Here is a 22,701-nt window from a genome sequence, read left to right on the forward strand (position 1 = left end):
AAGGTGAGATGAAACAGGAATGAATGAATGTCCTGGAAGACAGAGTAATGGAAAGTAAGCCACACAAATGAGAGGAAGAAAATCATGGAGATTGAGGATAGGGAACTCAATGACTCCATTAAGCATAATAGCATAGTAACATTTGCATTAAAGGGACCCCAAAAGAAGAGAAAAGGGGGCAGAAATTTTACCTGAAGAAATAATAGCTGAAAACTTACCTAATGTGAGGAAGGAAACATAACCAGATCCAGGAGGCAGAGATCCACCCAAAAAATCAGCCCAAGGATGTCCACACCAAGATACATATTTGTTAAAATGGCAAAAAGTGATAAAATATTTTAAATGAACCTAAGAGGCAAAATGTGCAATCTTTACAAATTGTATCTGGAAAAGGAAACCAGCAAAAAACTAATAAATAATTCTGAGGAACAAATAGTTGAAATGCAGAAATACACTGAGTACTGTGTTCCACAGCATTATTTTGGTAGTTTCCTATTATGGTTGGCTCTGGCTATCAGCCTGTGTTCTGAGGTTGAGTTCTTATTTTTCATGTCTTGATCTCATATCCCATTGGTTTACGCAGTAGCAGTTGAACTCTTGTGATTTTTCTCACACTGCAGACTGAAACAATTTAACTTCACAATAACTGGCCACTGCACATATCTTAATTGAATTTTCTCAACAAAGTTAAGGCAAGGGTTCAAAGAAACACTAAAAACATCAGATTTATATAGTAGTGATAAAAACATTTTTCTTAATTTTGAATTTGTCATTGAGTTTTAAATTTCTGCATTTCCATGTAGTCTTTGATATGATTGCCTTCTAATTGTAGGGTTTTTTTTTAAATCAAACTTCTGTGGTAGAAATTTATGCCAATTTGAAGGACATTTAATTTGTCAGCTTCCCATATTTTCCCCTCATCCCCATGAAAATAAATACTAGAAAAATTTGGGATTTGGTGATTGCATCAAATACATTAACTACAGGGTGCAGAAATGACAGTTATATGTTTTTCTTGGTGACAATAAAAACATTTTTTTGAAAAGCAGTATATTTCAGAATGTGTGACATGCAACTTCGATCTGGAAATCATACTATAGGAACATACTATGAGATTCAAACAATGAAAAGATGAATACCACATCAATAACGTCACAGAGTTTTAACAATGGAAATAACAAGTGTTCAATAAGAATTTGTTTAAATTTCATATATTCCCATAATAACATGGGGCCATTAAATTAATGTCAAGGACATGTAATACCAGGAGAAGAACATAACAAAAGCTTTGTGAAATCAGACCATAGCCTTCATAGTGTAATAAATTCATAACTCTGTGTATTATGTGTTTATATACATACATAACATAGAAATGGATACTCTAAATTATATTCTTTGGCAAGGAGTATTTGGTGGCGTTTTCCATTCTGTAATTCTACTGTGTGTTATTTCTCAGTGAACATCAATTTGATCAAACTGGCAAATTACAATAGAATTTGAAAGATGATTAGGAGTCCCTTATAGTTGGGTCACCTACTAAGATTGTTCTGCATTATCATATGGCAGATAAGATCAAAACTAAGGAATAAGACACAATTTGTATTCACAGATAAACTAATGAGTATGGTCAGCCATGTTTGTTGTTGATGCACAAGATTCATCTTGAGGCATAAGCCAGGGAGCAGGCAAATACTGGAGATAGTAAAGTAGTTATGTTGTGGAGGTTAAGAAAAATGCTTTGAAGAAAAAAATGTGCATGGGTAGGGGTCTTACAGAGCATTATAGCATTGGAGCCTCTAAGGAGAAAGAAGCTTTGGATGCCATTCCACACTCCGTGGATGCCATGGTGTTATTTTAAGTGTATTGACTGAGGGGTTTACTTACAAAGTGTATCTAATAGATTCATTTTCATAATCAATTTTCTGGGCTGTATCTCCACAGAATACTAGATACTGCGATCCATGCTATCTCAGTTTGCATAGTGGCTTGAGGGTCCCTTCTACCACCTTCAGGTTCTGTGACTTGCTGAGAGGACACAGAATATAGTTGGATTTAGGACTATATTTCAGTGAAAGAATACATGTGTGAAATGCCTACAATAGGACTACAAAAGAAAGGGGTTTCAAAAGGGATTCTTTAAAAAAAAAATATTCATTTTTGATAGCATGAGTGGGGGAGGCACAGGGACAGAGGGGGACAGAGGATGCGAAGTGGACTCTGCACTGACAGGAGCAAGCCCAATGTGGGATTTGAACTCACAAACTGAGATCATGACCTGAGCCAAAGTCGGATGCTCAACCCACTGAGCTACCCAGGCACCCCTGAGAACCTAGGGTTCTTGTTTTTGTTTATTTTTCTTTTTTTAATGTTTATTCATTTTTGAGAGACACAGACCGTGTGAGTGGAGGAGGGGCAGAGAGAGAGGGAGACACAGAAGCTGACGCAGGCTCCCGGCTCTGAGCTGTCAGTACAGAGCCCGACGCGGGGCTCGAACCCACGAGCTGTGAAATCATGACTTGAGCCGAAGTCGGACGCCTAACCGACTGAGCCACCCAGGCGCCCCTGAGAACCTAGGGTTCTTAATGAGGGCTGGTCATGTAGGCGCCATCTACTTAGCACGTGACAAATTCAAACCTTCAACAGAGAAAGCAGATGTTCAAAAGAAACCTTGTTGCGCAGTTGAGACACAGTGATCAGCTCTGACCAGTGATGGACGGAGTAAGTCTTCCCAAATCCATGTTCCCTGACACCAGCCGAAATCCAGCCTTGCAAGCAGGCCTAAGGACCATATATAATAGCAAACCTACTACTCCTCAGGGGATGTGCCAAAACGCTTAATTCATCCAGAAACACACCAGTAGTTGGACAAGTTGGGCTTATTATTTGTTGCAGTGGAGTACACCCACCAGGGAAAACCATGAAGCGTCACGAGAGAAAGAGGGTGTCAGAAAGAATCTATTCTAGGATTTGAGCTCTGTTTGGGTGGTTTAGGGAAGGCCTAAAGAAGCAGGGTTCCTGGAGATGAACTACCGTCGGAAAGCAGGAGGAATTCTAAGAGTGAGTATTTCAACAGGTGTTACCTTTTGGGAAGGCAGCCTGGAACAAGAATAAAGGTCCAAGTGACAAAGAAGTAGCAGTCACCCATCTAGCAAAAAAGGGATGTTAGGCATTGTGTGATGGCACAGTGACCTCGTTTTTGTGTGCATCTCAACAAAATTAAGAAGGGGACTTGTTTCGTCTCACTTTACCATGGTCTCAGAGAACGCTCATTCGAGGATGGTATTCTGTGATTCATTTATGTCCAAAGGAGACTAACATGGCCTAGCTTCGAGGGCTACACCAGCTTCCAGATGTCGGGCTGTTTCGTTTTTAGTTCTCAGTCCATCCAGTGTAACATTCCACAGCCATCATTTGGAAGGAGTTAGACTTTTTTCAAAAAAATTTTTAAATGTTTCTATTTATTTTTGAGACAGAGAGCATGAGCAGGGGAGGGGCAGAGAGAGAGGGAGACAAAGAATCTGAAGCAGATTCCAGGCTCCGAGCTGTCAGCACAGAGCCCGACGCAGAGCTCAAAGTCACAGATGGCGAGATCATGACCTGAGCTGAAGTCGGATGCTTAACCGACTGAGCCACCCAAGCGCCCCTAGACTTTCAAAACTGGTATTACAAAATGTTCAGCTTATATAGATATAGAACATGAGACTTCATTTTATTTTTCAATTACTTTTTTTTTAGAGAGAGAGAGACTGTGTGTTTGTGGGGGGTGGTCAGAGGGGCAGAAGGAGAAAGAGAATCTTAAGTAGGCTCCACACCCAGCACAGACCCTGACAAAGGGCTTGATCTCACCACCGTGAGATCATGGCCTGAGCCAAAATCAAGAGCGAGACACTCAACCAACTGAACCACCCAGGCACCCTGAGACTTCATTTTAAAAATTAAATATAGGGGCGCCTGGGTGGCTCAGTCAGTTGAGTGTCCGACTTCAGCTCAGGTCATGATCTCACAGTCAGTGAGTTCGAGCCCCGCGTCGGGCTCTGTGCTGACAGCTCAGAGCCTGGAGCCTGCTTCCGATTCTGTGTCTCCCTCTCTCTCTGCCCCTCCCCAGCTCATCTGTCTCTCTTAGAAACAAATAAACATTAAAAAAATTCTTAAAAAAAATAAATAAATAAAAATTAAATATATATGTTGATAGCTAGATATAGATATATATTGATATATGTTTATGGGGAGACAATTTTTATCTTCAGGAGGAAGGATTCTAGGTGCATTTTTCTTATTTTGCTTCATACGATTTTTAGTTTTTAGTAACATACATCTTTTAAAATTAACTATATGCAATAAAATAACTATAAAATATAAGATATTTTTATCAGAAAGTATAAAGGAAAAAACTCAATACTAAAATATGCTCTCTCACCTACAGAATCCTCCTCCGTGATTTGCCTTTAAATCATGGGCTTTGGGTGTCAGAATAACTCCAATGTCAAGTTCTGCAGCTATTACCCTTGCTTTGAGATACTGGACAATTTTGTAACTTCACAGAAGCTTGACATGTTCACCTCCCAAGTAGGGATAATAATTTTTTAAAAAATTTATTTTAGAGAGAGAGTGAGCGAGAGCGCACACATAGGGGAGGGGCAAAAGAAGAGAATCCCAAGCAGGCTCCCTGATCAGCGCAGAGGCCAACGTGGGGCCGGATCCCACCACCCTGAGATCATGACCCGAGCCAAAATCAAGAATCACATGCTCAACCTGCTGAGCCACCCAGGCACCCCGGGATAATAATTTTAATATACAGTTTAAATGAGGGAAGCGTGCTTTTCCATGAGGACAAGCTTCCACTTGGGCCCTAAATTCCTCCCAAGTCTGTGGTGTGTCTGGAGTAGAAGCGGGTAACCTCCTCGCTTCTCACCGCCCCTCCCGAATAATTCTCCCTCACCCATTCTTTGAACTCTGTTTTGGCCTCATATCGTCAGATTACATTAAACATCCTCCCCCTCTCAGTCGTCTAGTGTCCCTTAAGCAATCATTCCCCGTTAATTTCTTGAAGATTGCACCTCCTCACCTAATCCCTTTCCAACAACACTCCTGTCACAATTGGAGGCATTTCGAATTCGGAAGTCGTGTCCATGGAATAATTTCGCTGAGGACTCAGGCAGAGAGGTAACACAGACTCTTAACATGGAAACCCGTATTACCACCTAGGAAGTCGGGACTGCGTGACCCCTTCCTTTCTGGCATTTGGGGAAGCGTAGACAAAGAGCTTCCAGCAGCCGCAACTTGTTTAGGAGCGCGAGCCTGAGAACCTTTTGCCTTTAGCATTCTGGGAGATGTAGTCCCCGCGCTCCGTGTAGTCGCGCTCACTTCCGCTCAGGAAGGCGGGTCTGGTGCATCCTGGGAGATGTAGTCCAGAAGCTCCAGGTTCTCGCGGGCACTTCCGCTGGGGGAGTGGGAGGTTGCTCCTGAATTTTCTATGGGAGCGGTGCGTCAGTTCCGCCTCTCCCAGCGCTTCCAAACTTCCTGAATCTGTGCTTGGAACCTGCAGCGACAGGGCGACTTAGGGGGGAAAAAAAGCCTGAGCGGAGCACGCAGGTATTAGCGGGGCGGAAGGCAGTGGTGTGCGTCTCTGGGGGAGTCTCTGCGTTCGTGGTGGGTCCCGAGGCCCGGGGTGGGGCGTGGGGTGGGGTCACCTATGGCCTGGCTTGAGTTTCTGCTTGTCTCCGCTCGCCCCGTCCGCCTCCCTACACCCACGCGTGCCTGTGCATCCTGGTGTTCAGGATTGTAAGAGGTGGTGAAAGAGGACTTCAGCTGCCTCCATTTTGACCTCAAACTTTCTGGTTGGCTTCTTTCCAGCTTGTCTCTTGGCGCAGGTGGCACAGCCTTGAGGGCAAAGCAGCCCCTGGTGAGAACCTAAACTAACCCCTCAAGCCGTAAGGGCTGCCCTGCGCCAGCAAGACCCCGTTTGTGATTGACCCCAAGATAGTAATCCATTTGACCTTCGCTGCCCACCTGCAGTACCCGCCCGCCTTCACCCCACCTTTTGCTTGTATAAACCTGGACGTATTTTCAGGCACTTTGAAGACAGTCTTGGAGCCGTTAGTCTGCAGTCTTTTGGCGTTCGCCTTACTGAGATAAATTCTTTTCTTATTCACCTGGACTAGATTCTCTGCCTTCGGATTTTGTCAGCAGCGAGGGACCAAATGGGGTCTGTTTGGGACCTCCCCAAAGCCAGATGCTCTTGCCCCCTCCTCCCCACCCCGCCGCCGCTCGCCAGCTATGGCTGTGGAAATAAAAATCTCAAAACAGCTCCTGGCGTATGGTGAATGGTGATCTCTTTTTGGTATTAATTTCCCGAGCATCAGTCAAGTCCCCAGGTTAGGGTCACATGTCCAACTGCGGTGATCTTTGCTCTTCTCTGATTCCTGGTGGATCAGGTTGCTGGATCATCCTGGGCTCCGTCTTTAAAAAAAAAAAATTTTTTTTTTAATGTTTTTATTTGTTTTGGGGAGAGAGACAGAGCATGAGTGGGGGAGGGGCAGAGAGAGAGGGAGACACAGAGTTCGAAGCAGGCTCCAGGCTCTAAGCCATCAGCACAGAGCCTAATGTGGGGCTCGAACCCACAAACTGTGAGATCATGACCTGAGCGGAAGCCGGACGCTCAACTGACTGAGCCACTCAGGCACCCCATCCTGGGCCCCTTCTAATCTCTCTTTTCAGAAGGTGTGGGTAGTAATGGAACTAAGGTTGAGTTCCCATCTTGGTGACTCAGAAACCTTACCAGATTGAGTTGTTGCATAAAGAAAACTTTGATTTGCAAGCAAAGAAGGAAATCACAGGGGAATAGCTTCCGCAGCCGGGAATCCCCAAAAGAGGGTGGATGGCTTCCTTTTGTTTAGGGTTAGGATGGATATTTAGATAGGGAAGGCTTGTCATGGTATGTAGAGGCAGGCATAGGGATGAGCATGCGCCCTAAGGAAACATGCCTATATGTTGTGTGTTATGTACGTGAGGCTGAGGCTCCTCCTTGGGCAGAAATTTTAGGATTATAATGAGGTAAAGGTAATTGTAGGTCAGTCCAGAAGCCACTCCATGGTCCTTCTGTGCAGGCACGAGTTGGGGTTCTAGCGCAGAAGTTCTGGGTGGTCTGGGTCTGCGGCAGGTCTTGTCAGGGCAGTTGTCATCACCTGAGGTGGTTTCCGGTTTCATTCGCCGGAGTTAAGAGGTAAGCTAGAAAAGAGAGCTTAAGGGAAAATGTAAGACATAGGTGGGTGAGTGCAAGCAGGTGGGCGTTAGATGTCAGGTCTTGGGGTCTAGTTGGTGATGAGGGTTGCTTCCAGATTGCATTATTATTATTATTATTATTATTTTAGAGAGAGAGAGAGAGAGAGAGAGAGGATGCATGAGTTGGGGAGAGGAGCACAGGGAGAGAGAGAATCTTAACAGGCTCCACAACCCTGGGATCACGACCTGAGGCGAAATCAAGAGTCTCTTGCACAACCAACCAGCTGAGTCACCCCAGGCGCCCCCCTAGATTGCACTGTTATTGAGGACAGTGACATGATCATGGCATTTCATGACATTATATTTTTCTTCCCCAGCCTGATTTCTCAGAAAGGGCTGCACAGAGGTGGAAAGAGTGACTCCCCTGGCTACTGACAGCAAAGTTCCACGTGAGTGGGATTTGGCATCTTTCTTTCTTTCTTTCTTTCTTTCTTTCTTTCTTTCTTTCTTTCTTTTCTTTCTCTCTCTCTTTCTTTCTTTCTTTCTTTCTTTCTTTTTAATGTTTATTTATTTTGAGAGAAAGCGTGTGTGGGTGAGTTGGGGAGGGGGAGCGAGAGGGAGAGAGAGAATCCCAAGCAGGTCCCCTGCTGTCAGCACAGAGCCTGTCACGGCCTGGGAGAAGGAGGGGGGTTGCTCATTCTCCCTACCTGAGATCATGACCTGAGCAGAAATCAGGAGTCAGACGCTTAACGGACTGAGCCACCCAGGGGCCCCTGGGCATTTTTCTTTTACGATAGTCACATCAATTAGATAATGTATAGGTTGTGTAATTGGGCATGGGTCTTAGTAATAATCCTTAATTGCCAACCTCAACCATGATGGTTTTATACAAATAAATATATTGGGCCACACCACAGCTATGTGAAGAAATTCTGCCTTTTTTTTTTTTTTTTTTCCTAGTCAATAAAATGAGATTGAGACCCAGGGAGCATAAGTGATTTGCCCACAGTCCCCACCTAGTAAGAGGCTGAACTGGGGTTGGAATGAAGGCAGCCTGAGTCCAGAGCTCAGGTTGCTAATCTCTTGAGCATGTTCTGCAGCTGTAGGAACCAGCAGGCATCAGACCCTGGGGTAGTTAGTACTTGGGTCTGGAGGACCTTAAAAGCAAGGCTAACGGGCTTTGATTTTTCTGAGTTTTTAAAAGCATTGTGAACTATTTTATTCTGCTTATTACTAGTAATATGCTTTATTCTTTTTTTTTTGAAGTTGATTTATGTATTTTGAGAGAGACAGAGGCATTGTGAGTGGGGGAGGGAAAGAGAGAATCCCAAGTAGGCTCAGCAGTGCCAGCACATAGCCCAATATAGGGGCCCAAACCCATGAAACCATGAGACATGACCTGAGCTGAAACTAAGAGTCGGACACCTAACCGACTGAGCCACCCACGTGCCTCCTTAAAGAACTGTATCATTATGGAACAATCAAAAAACACAGAAATATGAGGGAAAAATTATTTTATTTTTTAAGAAATTTTTTAAATGTTTACTTTTTTAAATTTTTTTTTTTTTTTCAACGTTTATTTATTTTTGGGACAGAGAGAGACAGAGCATGAACGGGGGAGGGGCAGAGAGAGAGGGAGACACAGAATTGGAAACAGGCTCCAGGCTCTGAGCCATCAGCCCAGAGCCCGACGCGGGGCTCGAACTCACGGACAGCGAGATCGTGACCTGGCTGAAGTCGGACGCTTAACCGACTGCGCCACCCAGGCGCCCCTAAATGTTTACTTTTTGAGAGAGAGAGTGTGAGTGCGGGAGAGACAGAGAGGGAGGAGACACAGAATCGTAAGCAGGCTCCAGGCTCCGAGCTGTCAGCACAGAGCCCTACGCGGGGCTTGAACTCGGGAACCGTGAGATCATGACCTGGGCCGAAGTCGGACACTTAACCGACTGAGCCACCAGGCGCTCTGGAAAAAATTTTAATTACCTGGTAATCAAGGATGTAAAGATAATAACTGTGAAGCTTTTAATGAATTTCTATTTGGTGGTTGTGTATATTTGTATGTTTGTTTATGAACATTTTACACAATGATCATATTTTTCTGTGTGTAACTTCTGATGTATTTTAACTATGGAAATTTTGTTTACGATTTAAAAAAAATTTTTTTTAATGTTTCTTTATTTTTGAGAGAGAGAGAGGGAGAGACAGAACACAAGCAGGGGAGGGGCAGAGAGGGAGACACAGAATCCAAAGCAAGCTTCAGGCTCTGAACTGACAGCACAGAGCCCGACGCGGGGCTCGAGTTCATGAACTGTGACTTCATGACCTGAGCTGAAGTCAGAGGCTTAATCGACTGAGCCACCCAGGCGCCCCTTTTTTTAACGATTTTTAAGTAACCTCTACACCCGTTGTGGGGCTCATATGATCAAGAGTTGAGCCAGCCAGGCAAGGTGCCACAGAGCTATGGCCAATTTTTAAACATTGCCAAGAAAAATGAATTTCCATTTAATTTCATGATCATCTTTATTATCCCCGTTATTATTGTTGTTCCTGTGACTGTTTCCTGACAGTATAAGACTTTATTTTTGCATAATTTAAAATTAAAAATTTTTCCATTGAAAAGTTGCAAAACTAGTGTAAGGAGTTCCCATATACTCTTTTTTAAGTTGTTTTCTTTTTTCTAACTTATGTGTTTTGAGAGAGAGCGAGTTGAAGAGGGGCAGAGAGAGAGGGAGAGAGAAAATCCCAAGCAGGCTCCTTGCTGTCTTGTGCAGAGCCTGATGCAGGGCTCAATCCCACGAACCTTGAAATCACTACCTGAGCTGAGATGAAGAGCCAGATGCTTACCTGATTGAGCCATCTAGGTGCCCCCTCAAATACTCTTTACACAAATTCCCCAATTGTTTACATTTTGCCTGTCTGTCTTGTGGCTCCGTCAGCCACATAACACCAGGAATATACCTGCAATTCAATGACAGCTTCTTTTACCTTTCTGAAGGAAGGAAGCCCCACATATGGGTAATCAGGTATCTTGGTAAAAAGGATTTAGGGGAGGCTGATTACAGAATTTTAACATTCCGTGCTTGGTAATATTGGATGTTATACTATATGATAGAATTATCTATCAGATGTTAGATGTTTAGTAAGTAATTACAAATAGTAGTTAATGGTGTTGTTACTTATTAAATAATGCTAGATAACATGTAACATCCTGGTTTGTAATCTGCAGTCTTCTATTTAATTTCGTTCTGTTTTTCATGTATAAACGCCTTATCACCAGTCTCCCCTCCCCCATCTCATTTCAAAGTCCAATTTTATGTACTGCCTTAAACTGTATATTTGTTGATAGACATTGTACAAAAATTTTATCATAAACTTGATATTCTTTAATGTGGAATGCATTCCATAACCTTTGTGTTTTTTGTTGATGGTGCTTCTTTTTTTTTTTTTTTTTTTTTACTTTTTGTTTTTCACGTAAGCTCTACACCCAACGTGGGGCCCGAACTCACAACCCGGAGAGCAAGAGTCACACGTGCCATCGACTGAGCCAGGTGCCCCTGTTCTTGATGCTTTTGAAGAGTGTAGAGGCAAGTTAGTTTGGAGAAAGTTCTCCATTTGGGGTTTATCAGATGTACTTACTACATGTTTAGGTTCGGTAATGCGGCATTAGCAGGGATCCCATAGAACATTGAGGCGTCCTTGACATTGCAGCATAACAGGAGCCAAAGGACGTCGGTCTGTCCGTATATCGGTGAACTCAACGTTGTTACCTAAGCTAAGGTGATTTCTATTAGGTTTCTCCACTGCGAAGTCACTAATTTTTATTTATTATATTTTTTTAAAGATCGTATTTTTTAAGTAACCTCTATACCCAGCGTGGGGCTGGAACTCACAACCCCCAGATCTAGAGTCGCACGCTTTACCGACTGAACCAGCCAGACTCCCCTAAAGTTACTATTTTTTAAATCAAAATGAGTAAAGTTTATGGGGAGATACACTTACTGGTTGGCATTCTGCTGTGAGGCCAGGCTTCCCCATGTTCCCTGCTTATTCACTCAAATATAAATACCTTTTTTTTTTTTTAATTTTTTTTTTAACGTTTTATTTATTTTTGAGACAGAGAGAGACAGAACATGAACGGGGGAGGGGCAGAGAGAGAGGGAGACACAGAATGGAAGCAGGCTCCAGGCTCTGAGCCATCAGCCCAGAGCCTGACGCGGGGCTCGAACTCACGGACCGCGAGATCGTGACCTGAGCTGAAGTCGGACGCTCAACCGATTGAGCCACCCAGGCGCCCCTCAAATATAAATACCTTTATCAAGATGCACTCAGAATCTGTCAATTAGTTTTGTGATTTAAATGACACGTAGATGAACAAACATTTATTTATATGAACTTGATGTGTATTGTACATATCATAGAATCTGCCCATTTTAGTTACACAAATCGGTGATTTTTAGTAACTTCGCTGAGTGGTGCAGCCATTGCTGTAATTCAGTTAGAACATGTTCATTCCCCCAGTTGGATTCCTCAGGCCCATTTTCAGTTCACCTCCATTTTCTCCCCTAATACCCAGGTGACCACCAACCTGCTTTCTTTCTCTTTAGATTTGCCTCTTCTGGACATTTTCTAGAAATGGAATCATAAAATATCTGGCCTTTTGTGACTGGCTTCTTTGACTTTCAGCAGCGTTTACCAGGTTCATCCATGTTGCAGCATGACCCATACTTCATTCCTTTTAATTATAGTAAAAGTATCTGAAAAACATTCCACTGTACAGATTTGTCACAATTTGTTTATTCGTGCATAGGTCATAGGTCGACATTTCGGTGGTTTCCAGTTGGAGGGTTATCAGGAATAATGGTGCTGTGAACACTCATGTACAGATTTCCAGTAATCATCCCGGGACGGGAGGGGAGTGACATCCCGGGCTACCTTTAATGTCTTTTTTCCGCTTCCCTAGGCCCCCCACCAGGCGCCGTTCTGCCTTCCTGGGATCTGTGCAACTCTGCGCTCTGCACACTGCCAGAAGTCGGAGGACCCGTGACCATGTTCAAGGTGAGTAGGGCTTGCCTTTCTCACTTTCCAGATTCCATCTCATTATTCAGATGATCACACCTTTTTCTGGGGATGACTCAAGCAGAACTCCAGGCGTTTGAGGACCTGTTTTGTGCCAGGGTCTTCCCTTGTTCCTTTTGAATTTACTTTGCATGTATTTTTAGTTTTTGTTTTATTATTATTTTTCTTACGGAGTAGAAAAATGACTAGAAATGAGCAATTCTTCCAATTCATTACTTCCTTTCTGACAAGTGAGCTATTTTTATTTTCTCCCTCTCTTGTCAGTATCCATAACTGAATTTGTATTTGTGATATACATCTGATTTTAATTCTGATTTTTTTCCTTTAATGTTTTGTAATGTTCATTTTTCACAGTTGCATCCTGTCCCCATGGAATCGATGTACCTTTTTATCTTTACTTCCTGTTCAAAGACATGTATGTGGTTTAGGGATTTTACTGTTTTTTATTTTTTTATTTTTGAGAGAGAGCGTGAGCAGGGGTGGAGAGAAGAGAGAGAGAGAGAGAGAGAGAGAGAGAGAGAGAGAGAGAATGAGAATAAAAGCAGGCTCCATGCTGTCAGCACAGAGTCCAATGCAGGGCTTTTGAACCCACAAACCATGAGATCATGACCTGAGCTGAAACCAAGAATCAGACGTTTAACCAACCGAGCCACCCAGGCACCCCTCGAGAGATGATTTCCATAGCTGGCCTGCTCCCTGACCCCTTTCTCAGAGTCACCCCGCCACACTGACCTGCTCAGCGCTGCAGGCACGTTGATAGCAGTTAGCACAGTCGTTTATAAAATTTAAATTTTAAATGTAAAATCTTTAAATTTCTCTGTGGCCAGAGATACCTGATACGGAATTACCAGGAGCAAATACCTGGGGCAAAAATGCTTGCTACAGGGATGCCAAGATAAAAAGGCAGAGCCCATAATAGGAATCTTATGCATATGGTAAAGGGCAAAAATCCAGTGAAATACAAACAAGGATGAGAGTAGGCATGTGAAAAATGAGAAACACAAATAAACATCTCAAAGGTGGTTCTGTGAATTTACAGTCAGATAAGTGGCAATAATAATACAAGTTGTTCTTATAAACCAGATTACCAAAACCGTGGAAAAATGTATAGCCTACTCTTGGCTGTCATTTGGAGACCCAGGACTGTTGTATTCTTTTGAAAGATTAGCGGTGTAGGAAAAAGAGGGGGAAGAAAATCTGCCATCATATGATCACAATTTTAAACGTGCTCATTTTTGACGTTTTAATTTTCCTTTGCGATCATTTTCAAGTGGTCAGGGAAACAAGGTCTATGTAAAATGATGTTCTTTGCAGGATACGTTGTAATGAGAAAAATGCGTAAAATTAAATACTGTTTAATCGGTATCGTTAAGTATAGTTTTCTGTTCTCTGGGGTAACAGCCGCAAAATGAGATGAAATATTTTTTTAATTTATTTATTTTAGAGAGCCAGAGCAAGTGGGGGAGGGGCAGAGAGAGAAGAAGAGAGAGAATCCCAAGCAGGTTCTGCACTGCCAGCACAGAGCCTGATGTGGGGCTTGAACTCTCTAACCATGAAATCACGACCTGAGCTGAAATGAAGAGTTGGACACTTAACCAATGAGCCACCCAGTCACCCTAAGGGGAAATATTTTTATTTTTTATTTTTTTAGAGAGCTTGGGAGCAAGTGTATGCAGGTGGGGGAAGGGCAGAGGGAGAGAGAGAATCCCAAGCAGGCTCCACGCCTGGTGCAGACCCCACCCTGGGGCTCGAGTTCACAACCGTGAGATCTGAGATCATGACCTGAGCCAAAATCAAGATTGGACGCTAACCAGCTGAACCACCCGGGTGCCCTGATGAGATAGTTGTTGGTAATGGCAACGTGAAGAAATAATATGAATAATAAAGGTCTGTTAGGCACTTACTCTGTGCCATGCACTGTTCCAAGTGTTAGGGATATTCCCTTGTTTAAATCTTGAAGGAACTCTGTCACAGAAGGACCGCATACGGAGAAGAAACTCAGGCACATGGACAGACTTGTCCAAAGTCACACAGCTAGTAAGGCACAGGCCCTTCGGAATCGGCTCCGGAACATGATGCTGAACATTACATGGGAGAACCACGTAGCTGTCCCACGAGGTTAGCAAAAGCTCGTTAGTGGCACATGTGAAAGCAAAGTGATAGGGTTCGTGCGTGTGTGAGAGGAAGAAGGTGGGTGTTGTCAAACGTTTGAACTAAATTGCTGAATGCTTCTGGGGCAGTCAGCACCACGCGTCGCGAAGTGAAACGTGTGTTGTCCAGGATGCGTGTTTAGAGTTTTTGGCGGTTACTTGTAAGTAGACTCCACGAGGACACAAAAACACAAGGACGTTGTCATTGCCACACATTTTGGTGAGGCTGACGAAACTCACCGTGGCATTGGCAGGGTAGAAGGAGAAGCGCCTGGAAGGCTACAGATGGACTTGAGTCCCTCACACTCTGGAACTACGTCCCACCATCCTCTCCAGCTTTTCCGTGCTGCCCCGCTCCCAGTGGCCTTTGGGTGCGAGATTGAGGTTATATGTGCTTGGTGTTGTAGGAGGCTGTGACGTTCAAGGACGTGGCTGTGGTCTTCACGGAGGAGGAGCTGGGGCTGCTTGACCCCGCCCAGAAGAAGCTGTATGGAGACGTGATGCTGGAGAACTTCCGGAACCTGCTCTCTCTGGGTGAGGACAGGCGCTCTGTGACTCAGTGTCAGCTTCCTGGATTGGCTTTCTGTGTTTGTGTGTTCAAAGCTTTGGGGATCTTGAAATGGTCCCTTGTATTTATGGTGTACTAACAATTTTTAATAACATAAAGTGGAAAATCTCAGTTTATTAGAACAGAATATATTGCAGCAAGATCTCCCGCCAATTTTGTCTGTGGTGTAGGAGCCCAGTGGGAGATTTAGTGAAAATAGACATTGGTTAGAAATAGGTGTTTGTAGGGGCGCCTGGGTGGCGCAGTCGGTTAAGCGTCCGACTTCAGCCAGGTCACGATCTCGCGGTCCGTGAGTTCGAGCCCCGCGTCGGGCTCTGGGCTGATGGCTCAGAGCCTGGAGCCTGTTTCCGATTCTGTGTCTCCCTCTCTCTCTGCCCCTCCCCTGTTCATGCTCTGTCTCTCTCCGTCCCAAAAATAAATAAACGTTGAAAAAAAAAATTTTTTTAAAAGAAATAGGTGTTTGTAATGCACGTTTCTGCATGTATGTCTGGGTCTTGAAATATGGGCCATGTTTGTTTGTTTTTTTAATTTTTTTAATGTTTATTTTTGAGAGAGAGAGACAGAGTGTGAGCGGGTGAGGTGCAGAGAAAGAGGGAGACACAGAATCCGAAGCAGGCTCCAGGCTCTGAGCGGTCAGCACAGAGCCCAACTCAGGGCTCGAACCCACAAACCGCGAGATCATGGGCTGAGCCGAAGTCGGAGGCTTAACCAACTGAGCCACCCAGGTGCCCCAATATGGGCCATGTTTTTAAAAATGTTTGAAAAATGCTGGTTTTGATTAATTGATCAGTATGTGCAGGAATCCAAATGTTCAGTCGATTGTACCTTTAGTGTGCGTTCTATTTATTTCTAAATGTCTTTTTAGTTTTGAGAGCATGTGTGCTCAAGCACGTGAGTGGGGGAGGGGCAGAGAGAAGGAGAGATGGGATCTGAAGTGGGTTCGAGCTCACGAACCATGACATCATGCGTTGAGCCAAAGTTAGATCCTTAACCAACTGAGCCACCCAGGCGCCCCTAATGTGTTCGTTTTAAATACGGACTTTGCATGCTCACAAAGCACCGCCTCTTCAAACATGATACATTCTGCTTAGAGAAGGTAAAAACGCTTTGGATGATGCTAGCAAGCCACAGACGAGAGAAATCAGGTAAGAGCCAAGCAGGTGGGAGTCCTCGTAGGTGTTCTCCTGTGTGTCTTCGCTTCTTTCCGCCCCCTTTGCTGTCACCTGGTCCAAACTTCTAAACTGTTTCTTGAATCCTTTCAGCCGCTTGCCTGTTTCCACGCTTCCTCTTTGTTTGTCTGTTCTCCGCGTAGCAGCCCGTGTGATCCGTAGGAACTGGAAGTCAGAGCCCCGTTCCTCTGCTCAAGACCCTTTGGGGCTTATTTTTCCCGGAGTTGAAACCTCTCGAAGTGGCTTCTTGAGTCCTCCATGGTGTGCTCCCCGTCCCCCACTTCCTCTCTGAATACCTCGCCCGTCCCCTTCCTCTTGCTCCGCCTCGTCCACCCACACCATGCCCCTCGGGGCTCCCAGACCTGCCAGGGACGCCCTAGCGCCTGCTGCCGGAACAAACTGCCAATGCGCTTCATGGCCTAGAGCAACACGGTTGATTACGCTTCTCTGGGTCAGAAGTGTGGCATGGTTCTTAACCAGGCTACAGTCGAGGTGTCTGCACAGTTGCATTTCTTTTTGGAGGCTCTAGGGGAGGATCTGTGTCTTGGGTTTTTCAGCCTCTAGAGGTTACCCCCCGTTTTTGAACTTACGGCCCCTTTCTTTCGTCTTCACCGCCAGCACCCTGCTTCTCCCTGCCCGTTCTCTTGTGGTCGCATTGCCTTCCTCCGCCCTTCTTCCGTAGCTTTCTTGCACTTTGAAGGATCCTCTTGATTGCCTTGAGTCCACCTGGGCAATAGAAGATAGTCTTCCATTTTAAGGTCAGCTGATTAGCAGCCTTAATTTCCATCTGCAGCCTTAATTCCTCTTTGTCATATACTTAACGTATTTTAGGCTCCAAAAATCAGGACGTGGATTCTTCCGGAGCCAGTTAATCTCCCTACTACACATACTTCTGCCTCAGAGCCCTTACTTACTCTCTGTGGCTCTCTCTGACATATTTTTTTGCCTGAAATCCTTTTGTCCCTTCACTCCTCCCCTCCCTCCTTCCTTCCTCCCTCCCTTCCTGTGTCTGCTCGGTTTTAATGTCACAGGAACGGCCTTCTCTGACCAACTTAAGTAAAACATCACCCTCTTTACTTTTCTTGTTCTGCCTTATGTTGTGCCTCATACATTTTTGTTTGCTTGTTCATCTCCTCTCTGTCCCCGCTGGAGTTTGATCCCTGCCCCCCACCCCCTCCGCCCCCGGCAAGGGATTTTGCCTCTTTCGTTCATTGCTCTATTCTCAGTGCCTAGAATCGTCTGGTATGTGGCAGGTGTCTGGAAGCATGTACTGACTTCGTGAATGTGTTAATGGAAGGGAGACCTCCACGTGTCCATGGGTCCTGGAGATAGCTATAGGTCGTGTGCAAACCAGAGCGAAGGAAGGATGTTGCAGAACATTGTTTGTTTTCTGATGAATGCCTATCCAGTTTCTTTCTGTTTGTTACTTTCTTGGGTGCCCTTGGCATGAAAGTGTGTTTGGGTATGTGCACTTGACCCGTGTCCCAGGGCAACTGGTAAGCATTGTGCTTGTGGGCATACTGAGTAACATGCTTTGTCTCTGTGCTCTGTGGCTTTCTTGGAACCTTCTGTTGGGGAGCATTTTTTTTTTTCTTTTTTAATTTTTTTTTAATGTTTGTTTATTTTTGAGAGAGAGACAGAGTATGAGCAGGGGAGGAACAGAGAAAGGGGGAGACACAGAATCCGAAGCAGGCTCCAGATTCTGAGCTGTCAGCACAGAACCTGACACGGGGCCCAAACTGACAGACAGTGAGATCGTGACCTGAGCAGAAGTCAGAAGCTTAACTGACTGAGCCCCCCAGGCGCCTCAGGGGAGCATTTTCATTTCTGGGAAGAATACTTTTGGAATGACAATTCTTCTTTTTTTTTTTTGAGAGCATGTGTGTCCTGGGGAGAGGGGCAGGAGGATGGAGAGAATCTCATGCAGACGCCACACCCAGTGCTGAGCCTGATGCAGGGCTTGATCTCATGACCATGAGGTAACCACCTGAGCTGAAATCAAGAGCCAGATGCTTGGGGCACCTGGGTGGCTCAGTCGGTTAAGCATCTCTTTTTTCGGTTTTGGTTTTGTGTTTAAATTTATTTTTATTTATTTTGAGACAGAGAGCAAGCCAGGGAGGGGCAGAGAGAGGGAGACAGAATCCCAAGAAGGCCCCGCACTGTCAGCACAGAGCCTGATGCAGGGCTCAAACTCATGAACCTTGAGATCGAGACCTGAGCCGAAATCAAGAGTCGGACGCTTAACCGACTGAGCCACCCAGGCGCCCTTGGAATGAGGATTCTGATGTCCTGTTCTCAGATCCCCCAACAGAAGGAAGAAAGATATGTTTCCTCTTTCTTCTTCTATATGTTTCTTCTTCTGTATCAGGCAGTATCAGCCAGGTTGCAAGCTGCCTTCCTTTTGAAGAGTTGCCATCTGCAGCCCATTTGCCTCTTTCAAAGCACCCACCCACGTTACTGCCTCCAGGTTTCCCCTTCCCTGTCCTCGGAGGGGAAGATTTAAGGTGAGAGCGATAGGAGACACATACCCGAATGCTGCCTGCATCTGGTTCAAAAATAGATCATGCTTTTTATTTTCTACAAAGTTAGCCATTAAACAAATGTGAAAGAATATAGATTTCATACAGTTTTTCCTTGATTTTTTAAATGAAGATTTGGTGCTTTTCAATTAGTAAACATTCATTGTGTTTTAATTAGAACTTTTTTTTTTTAATTTTAGACCGAGAGAGAGCAAGTAGAGGAGAGGGGCAGAGAGGAGAGAGAGAGAGAATCTTACATAGGCTCCATGCTTAGCACAGAGCTAGACACGGGGCTCGATCCCGTGACCCTGGGATCATGACCTGAGCCAAAGTCAAAAGTTGGACATTCAACCAACTGAGCTACCCAGGTGCCCTTCAACTAGTGAACATTCTGACGTAGAAAGAATCAGGAAATTTCCTGCTTAAAATTGTCAACATCCTCAGAGAGGCTCCCTGTTCCCCTCACACAACTCCTCCTTTTAGGGGTCGGTTTGTTAAATATAACCATAAACGGAATTACTCACCAAAAAGTACATACTCACCTATTAGCGTTTTCCCAAGATTCTAGTAACTTATCTTTCCATTTGGACAATTTAATTAGGGACTGGGTAACTTGTAGAAGCAAAGTTTCCGAGTCTTTCCGAGTGTGAGCCATAGTAAGAAACACATCTTTCATTGTAACCAGAACATTTTGCATGTTGTAGATTTATATGTGACTTTCACAGGCATTTCGCATAATGACACCTGTCCTGTTGGCATTGATGCTCTGATAGTTTCTGTCCTGGTTCTTTTTTCTGACAGCTTATTACAAGCTTTTAAATCTTTTCAGCTTACTAGAGTCTCGAAAGTTTTCGAGTTTGAAAAACTGTTGTGGTGGGTTATGTTATCCACACATCCATACATCCACAGTTCTTCCACATCCTATTATCACAGAGATAGTCCTAAAGCTTCAGAAGGAACCAGCAATAGGCCTTCCTTTCTTTTCACCCCAGAGACGCTTGCCACGTTTTATTGTTTTTGTTAGCATCCTGGTTGAGGTACCCCTGTCTCTCGATGTCCCCTGTGCAGCTTTTCAGCTTCCCGGCAAAACTGCAATATTCTTTCCCTTTCCTGTATCAAATAACTTACCTGGAAAAGATATTTTCTTTCTAGGGTGTGGCTTCAACTCTCACCAGAATAGTTGAACCAGGATTCATTTATTTCATTTAACATGCACTTGTGGAGTACTTTCCACACTCCAGGCAGAGTCCTGGACATTGGTTATAAAGTCGGAAAGTGTAAAATGTGTTCACCGTACAAGGTATAACATGCTTCCCTCCTTGGTGCTGCACTGTGGTGGGAAAGACATATGGTGCCCGACAGATGACCTAGCAAGTCACATGGTGAGAGGGGTGCATGGAACATAAGGAAGGATGGGAGTTGCCGGAGGTGAACTGGGGGCGGACAGGACTGATTATTTTACGCTGGGCTGTAAAGTGGCTTGTTGCTGGACTGACTTTGAGCAGAGACCTACAAGTCATGAGGAATCATCCATGTGTCTGTCCAGGAAGTGTTCCTGGCAAGATCAGACTCCCACAGTTGGGCTGGTTTTCGGAGGTTACACCATAACCTCATCTTTTCCTTTTCCCAGGCTCTGTCTCTGTTGTTTTTACTTTTTTTCTGGAGTTTTGAATTACCATCAGGTTTTAGAACCATGTATGTTTTCTGTTCAACTTTATTTCCCTTTTGTCCTCACGAAGGAAACTTGCCCGTAGAAGATAAAGTTCTGCTGTCTGCTTTATGCTATGTTTTAGTCAGTGTGCCATTAGGTATTTGCTCCCAAACCCGCAAGTCATTCTAGATACTCCAGGTCACCTGGACGCTGAAGTAACTTTCCAATAAAGTGACCCAAGGCGGGGCTCTGTAGAGGCTGTTTCCCACACGTCTAGTGGATCGAAACGGGGGCAGCTTTTAATTGACTATTCATACGGGGAGGCGAGTGAATTTCCCTTTTAAACATTTCTTCAGCAGTGTTTTCAAAGACTTATCTTTCTAGAGCAGTTTTAGGTTCACAGCAAAATTGAGCGAAAGAGACAGAGATATCCCATGTATCCCCTACCCCCACACACTCACCTCTTACATGATCAGTATCCCCACCAGATACAATTGATGAACCTATATTGACACATCATTGTCACTGAGTCTATAGTATACATTAGGGTTTACTCATGGTATCATACATTATATAGACTTGGGCAAATGGATAAAACCACATATCCATCTTTATAGTATTATATAGAGTAGTTATACTGCCCTAAACATTCCTCTGTCCTCTGCCCGTTCATCCCTCCCCTCTAACCCTTAGCCACCATTGATCTTTTTACTGTCTCCATACTTTTACCTTTTCAGCGATGTCATATAGTTGGACTCATACTTTTCAGTTTGGCTTTTTTCACTTAGTAATACGCATTTACATTTCCTCCATATCTTTTCGTGGATTAGTAGCTCATTTCTTTTTAGCACCAAATAATATTCCATTGTGTGTATGTACCACAGTGAATTTTTATCTGTCCGCCTACTGAAGGACATCTTGGTTCATTCAAAGTTCGGTCCTTGTGAATAAACCTTGTCCAGGTTTTGTCTGTGTATAGATTTCTGTGTGGGCGTACATTTTCAGCACCTTTTGGTTAATAGCAAACTGTGCAGTAGTGGGAGAGTATGGTAAGGGTATGTTTAGTTTTGTAAGAAACCACCAAACTGTCTTCCAAAGTGTCTATACCGTTTTGTATTCCTACCAGCGATGAATGAGTTCCTGGTGCTCCACGTCATGGCCAGCACTGGTGGTGTTGGTGTTCTAGATTTGGGCCATTCTAATACATGTGTAATGGTGTCTTGGTGTTTGGATTTGCATAAAATAACATGGGAGCATCTTGTCATACACTTACCGCCATCTGTAGATCCTCTTCAATGTTTTTTTTTTTTTAATGTTTATTTCTGAGAGAGAGAGAGAGAGAGAGAGAGAGAGAGAGACAGAGCATGAGCGGGGGAGGGGCAGAGAGAGAGACACACACAGAATCTGAAGCAGGCTCCAAGCTCTGAGCCATCAGCACAGAGCCTGATGCGGGCCTTGAACCCACGAGCCATGAGATCATGACCTGAGCCAAAGTCAGACGCTTAACCAACGGAGCCACCCAGGTGCCCCGATCCTCTTCGATGTTAAGAAGGTCTTTGGTACATTTTTTAATCAGGTTCTTTTTCCTTATTGTTGAGTTTTAAGAAAAGTACTTTTTGAAAAGTTTATTGAAAAAATAATCTTCAGGGGCGCCTGGGTGGCGCAGTCGGTTAAGCGTCCGACTTCAGCCAGGTCACGATCTCGCGGTCCGGGAGTTCGAGCCCCGTGTCAGGCTCTGGGCTGATGGCTCGGAGCCTGGAGCCTGTTTCCGATTCTGTGTCTCCCTCTCTCTCTGCCCCTCCCCCGTTCATGCTCTGTCTCTCTCTGTCCCAAAAAATAAATAAATTAATTAATTAACTAACTAATTAATTAATTTAAAAAAAAAGAAAAAAGAATCTTCAGATGTTTAGATAATCTTTATGTAAATACAGAGACTTGGGAATATGAATGGGGTAAATGTTTTAGAAAACACATTTCTGAACTTAAGTTATTAGAGGTGGTCAAAAGTTTGTAATGGTAGCCAACCCATTTAATGTCTGTCAACACAGAAAGATAAGGTTAGGTGAACATGTGCAGAATTTTAGGAATACTTTGAATATAGAAATATAAATATGTCAAGGTATTTGGTATTAGGACATATAATAAATCCAAAATTTGGTTATGTTACTGCTTTTCTTTAAGTTCTAATTGATTGATATTATCTATATAACTTTTCTGACTACATAATTTATTAACTACATAATTTTCTATTCAATATTCTACACTGACTTTCAAATTCAACAGAAATGGCCATAGAGGCAAACCATAAGAGACTCTTAAATACAGAGAACAAACTGAGGGTTGATGG

General features: G+C 44.0%; 1 protein-coding gene across 1 annotated transcript in view; it reads left to right on the plus strand.

Moving 5' to 3' along the window:
- Window positions 1-22,701, plus strand: part of LOC125152580 (zinc finger protein 234-like) — a 45,464-nt gene that overhangs the window by 20,002 nt on the left and 2,761 nt on the right. The window contains exons 6-10 of the mRNA XM_047834658.1: window positions 5,936-6,095; window positions 7,606-7,670; window positions 10,698-10,805; window positions 12,182-12,276; window positions 14,855-14,981. Of these exons, the coding sequence (XP_047690614.1) occupies window positions 5,936-6,095; window positions 7,606-7,670; window positions 10,698-10,805; window positions 12,182-12,276; window positions 14,855-14,981 (555 nt within the window). The remainder of the gene's footprint in view (window positions 1-5,935; window positions 6,096-7,605; window positions 7,671-10,697; window positions 10,806-12,181; window positions 12,277-14,854; window positions 14,982-22,701) is intronic.

The sequence above is a fragment of the Prionailurus viverrinus genome, chromosome E2 (genome assembly GCF_022837055.1).
Source record: "Prionailurus viverrinus isolate Anna chromosome E2, UM_Priviv_1.0, whole genome shotgun sequence".
Lineage (NCBI taxonomy): Eukaryota > Metazoa > Chordata > Mammalia > Carnivora > Felidae > Prionailurus > Prionailurus viverrinus.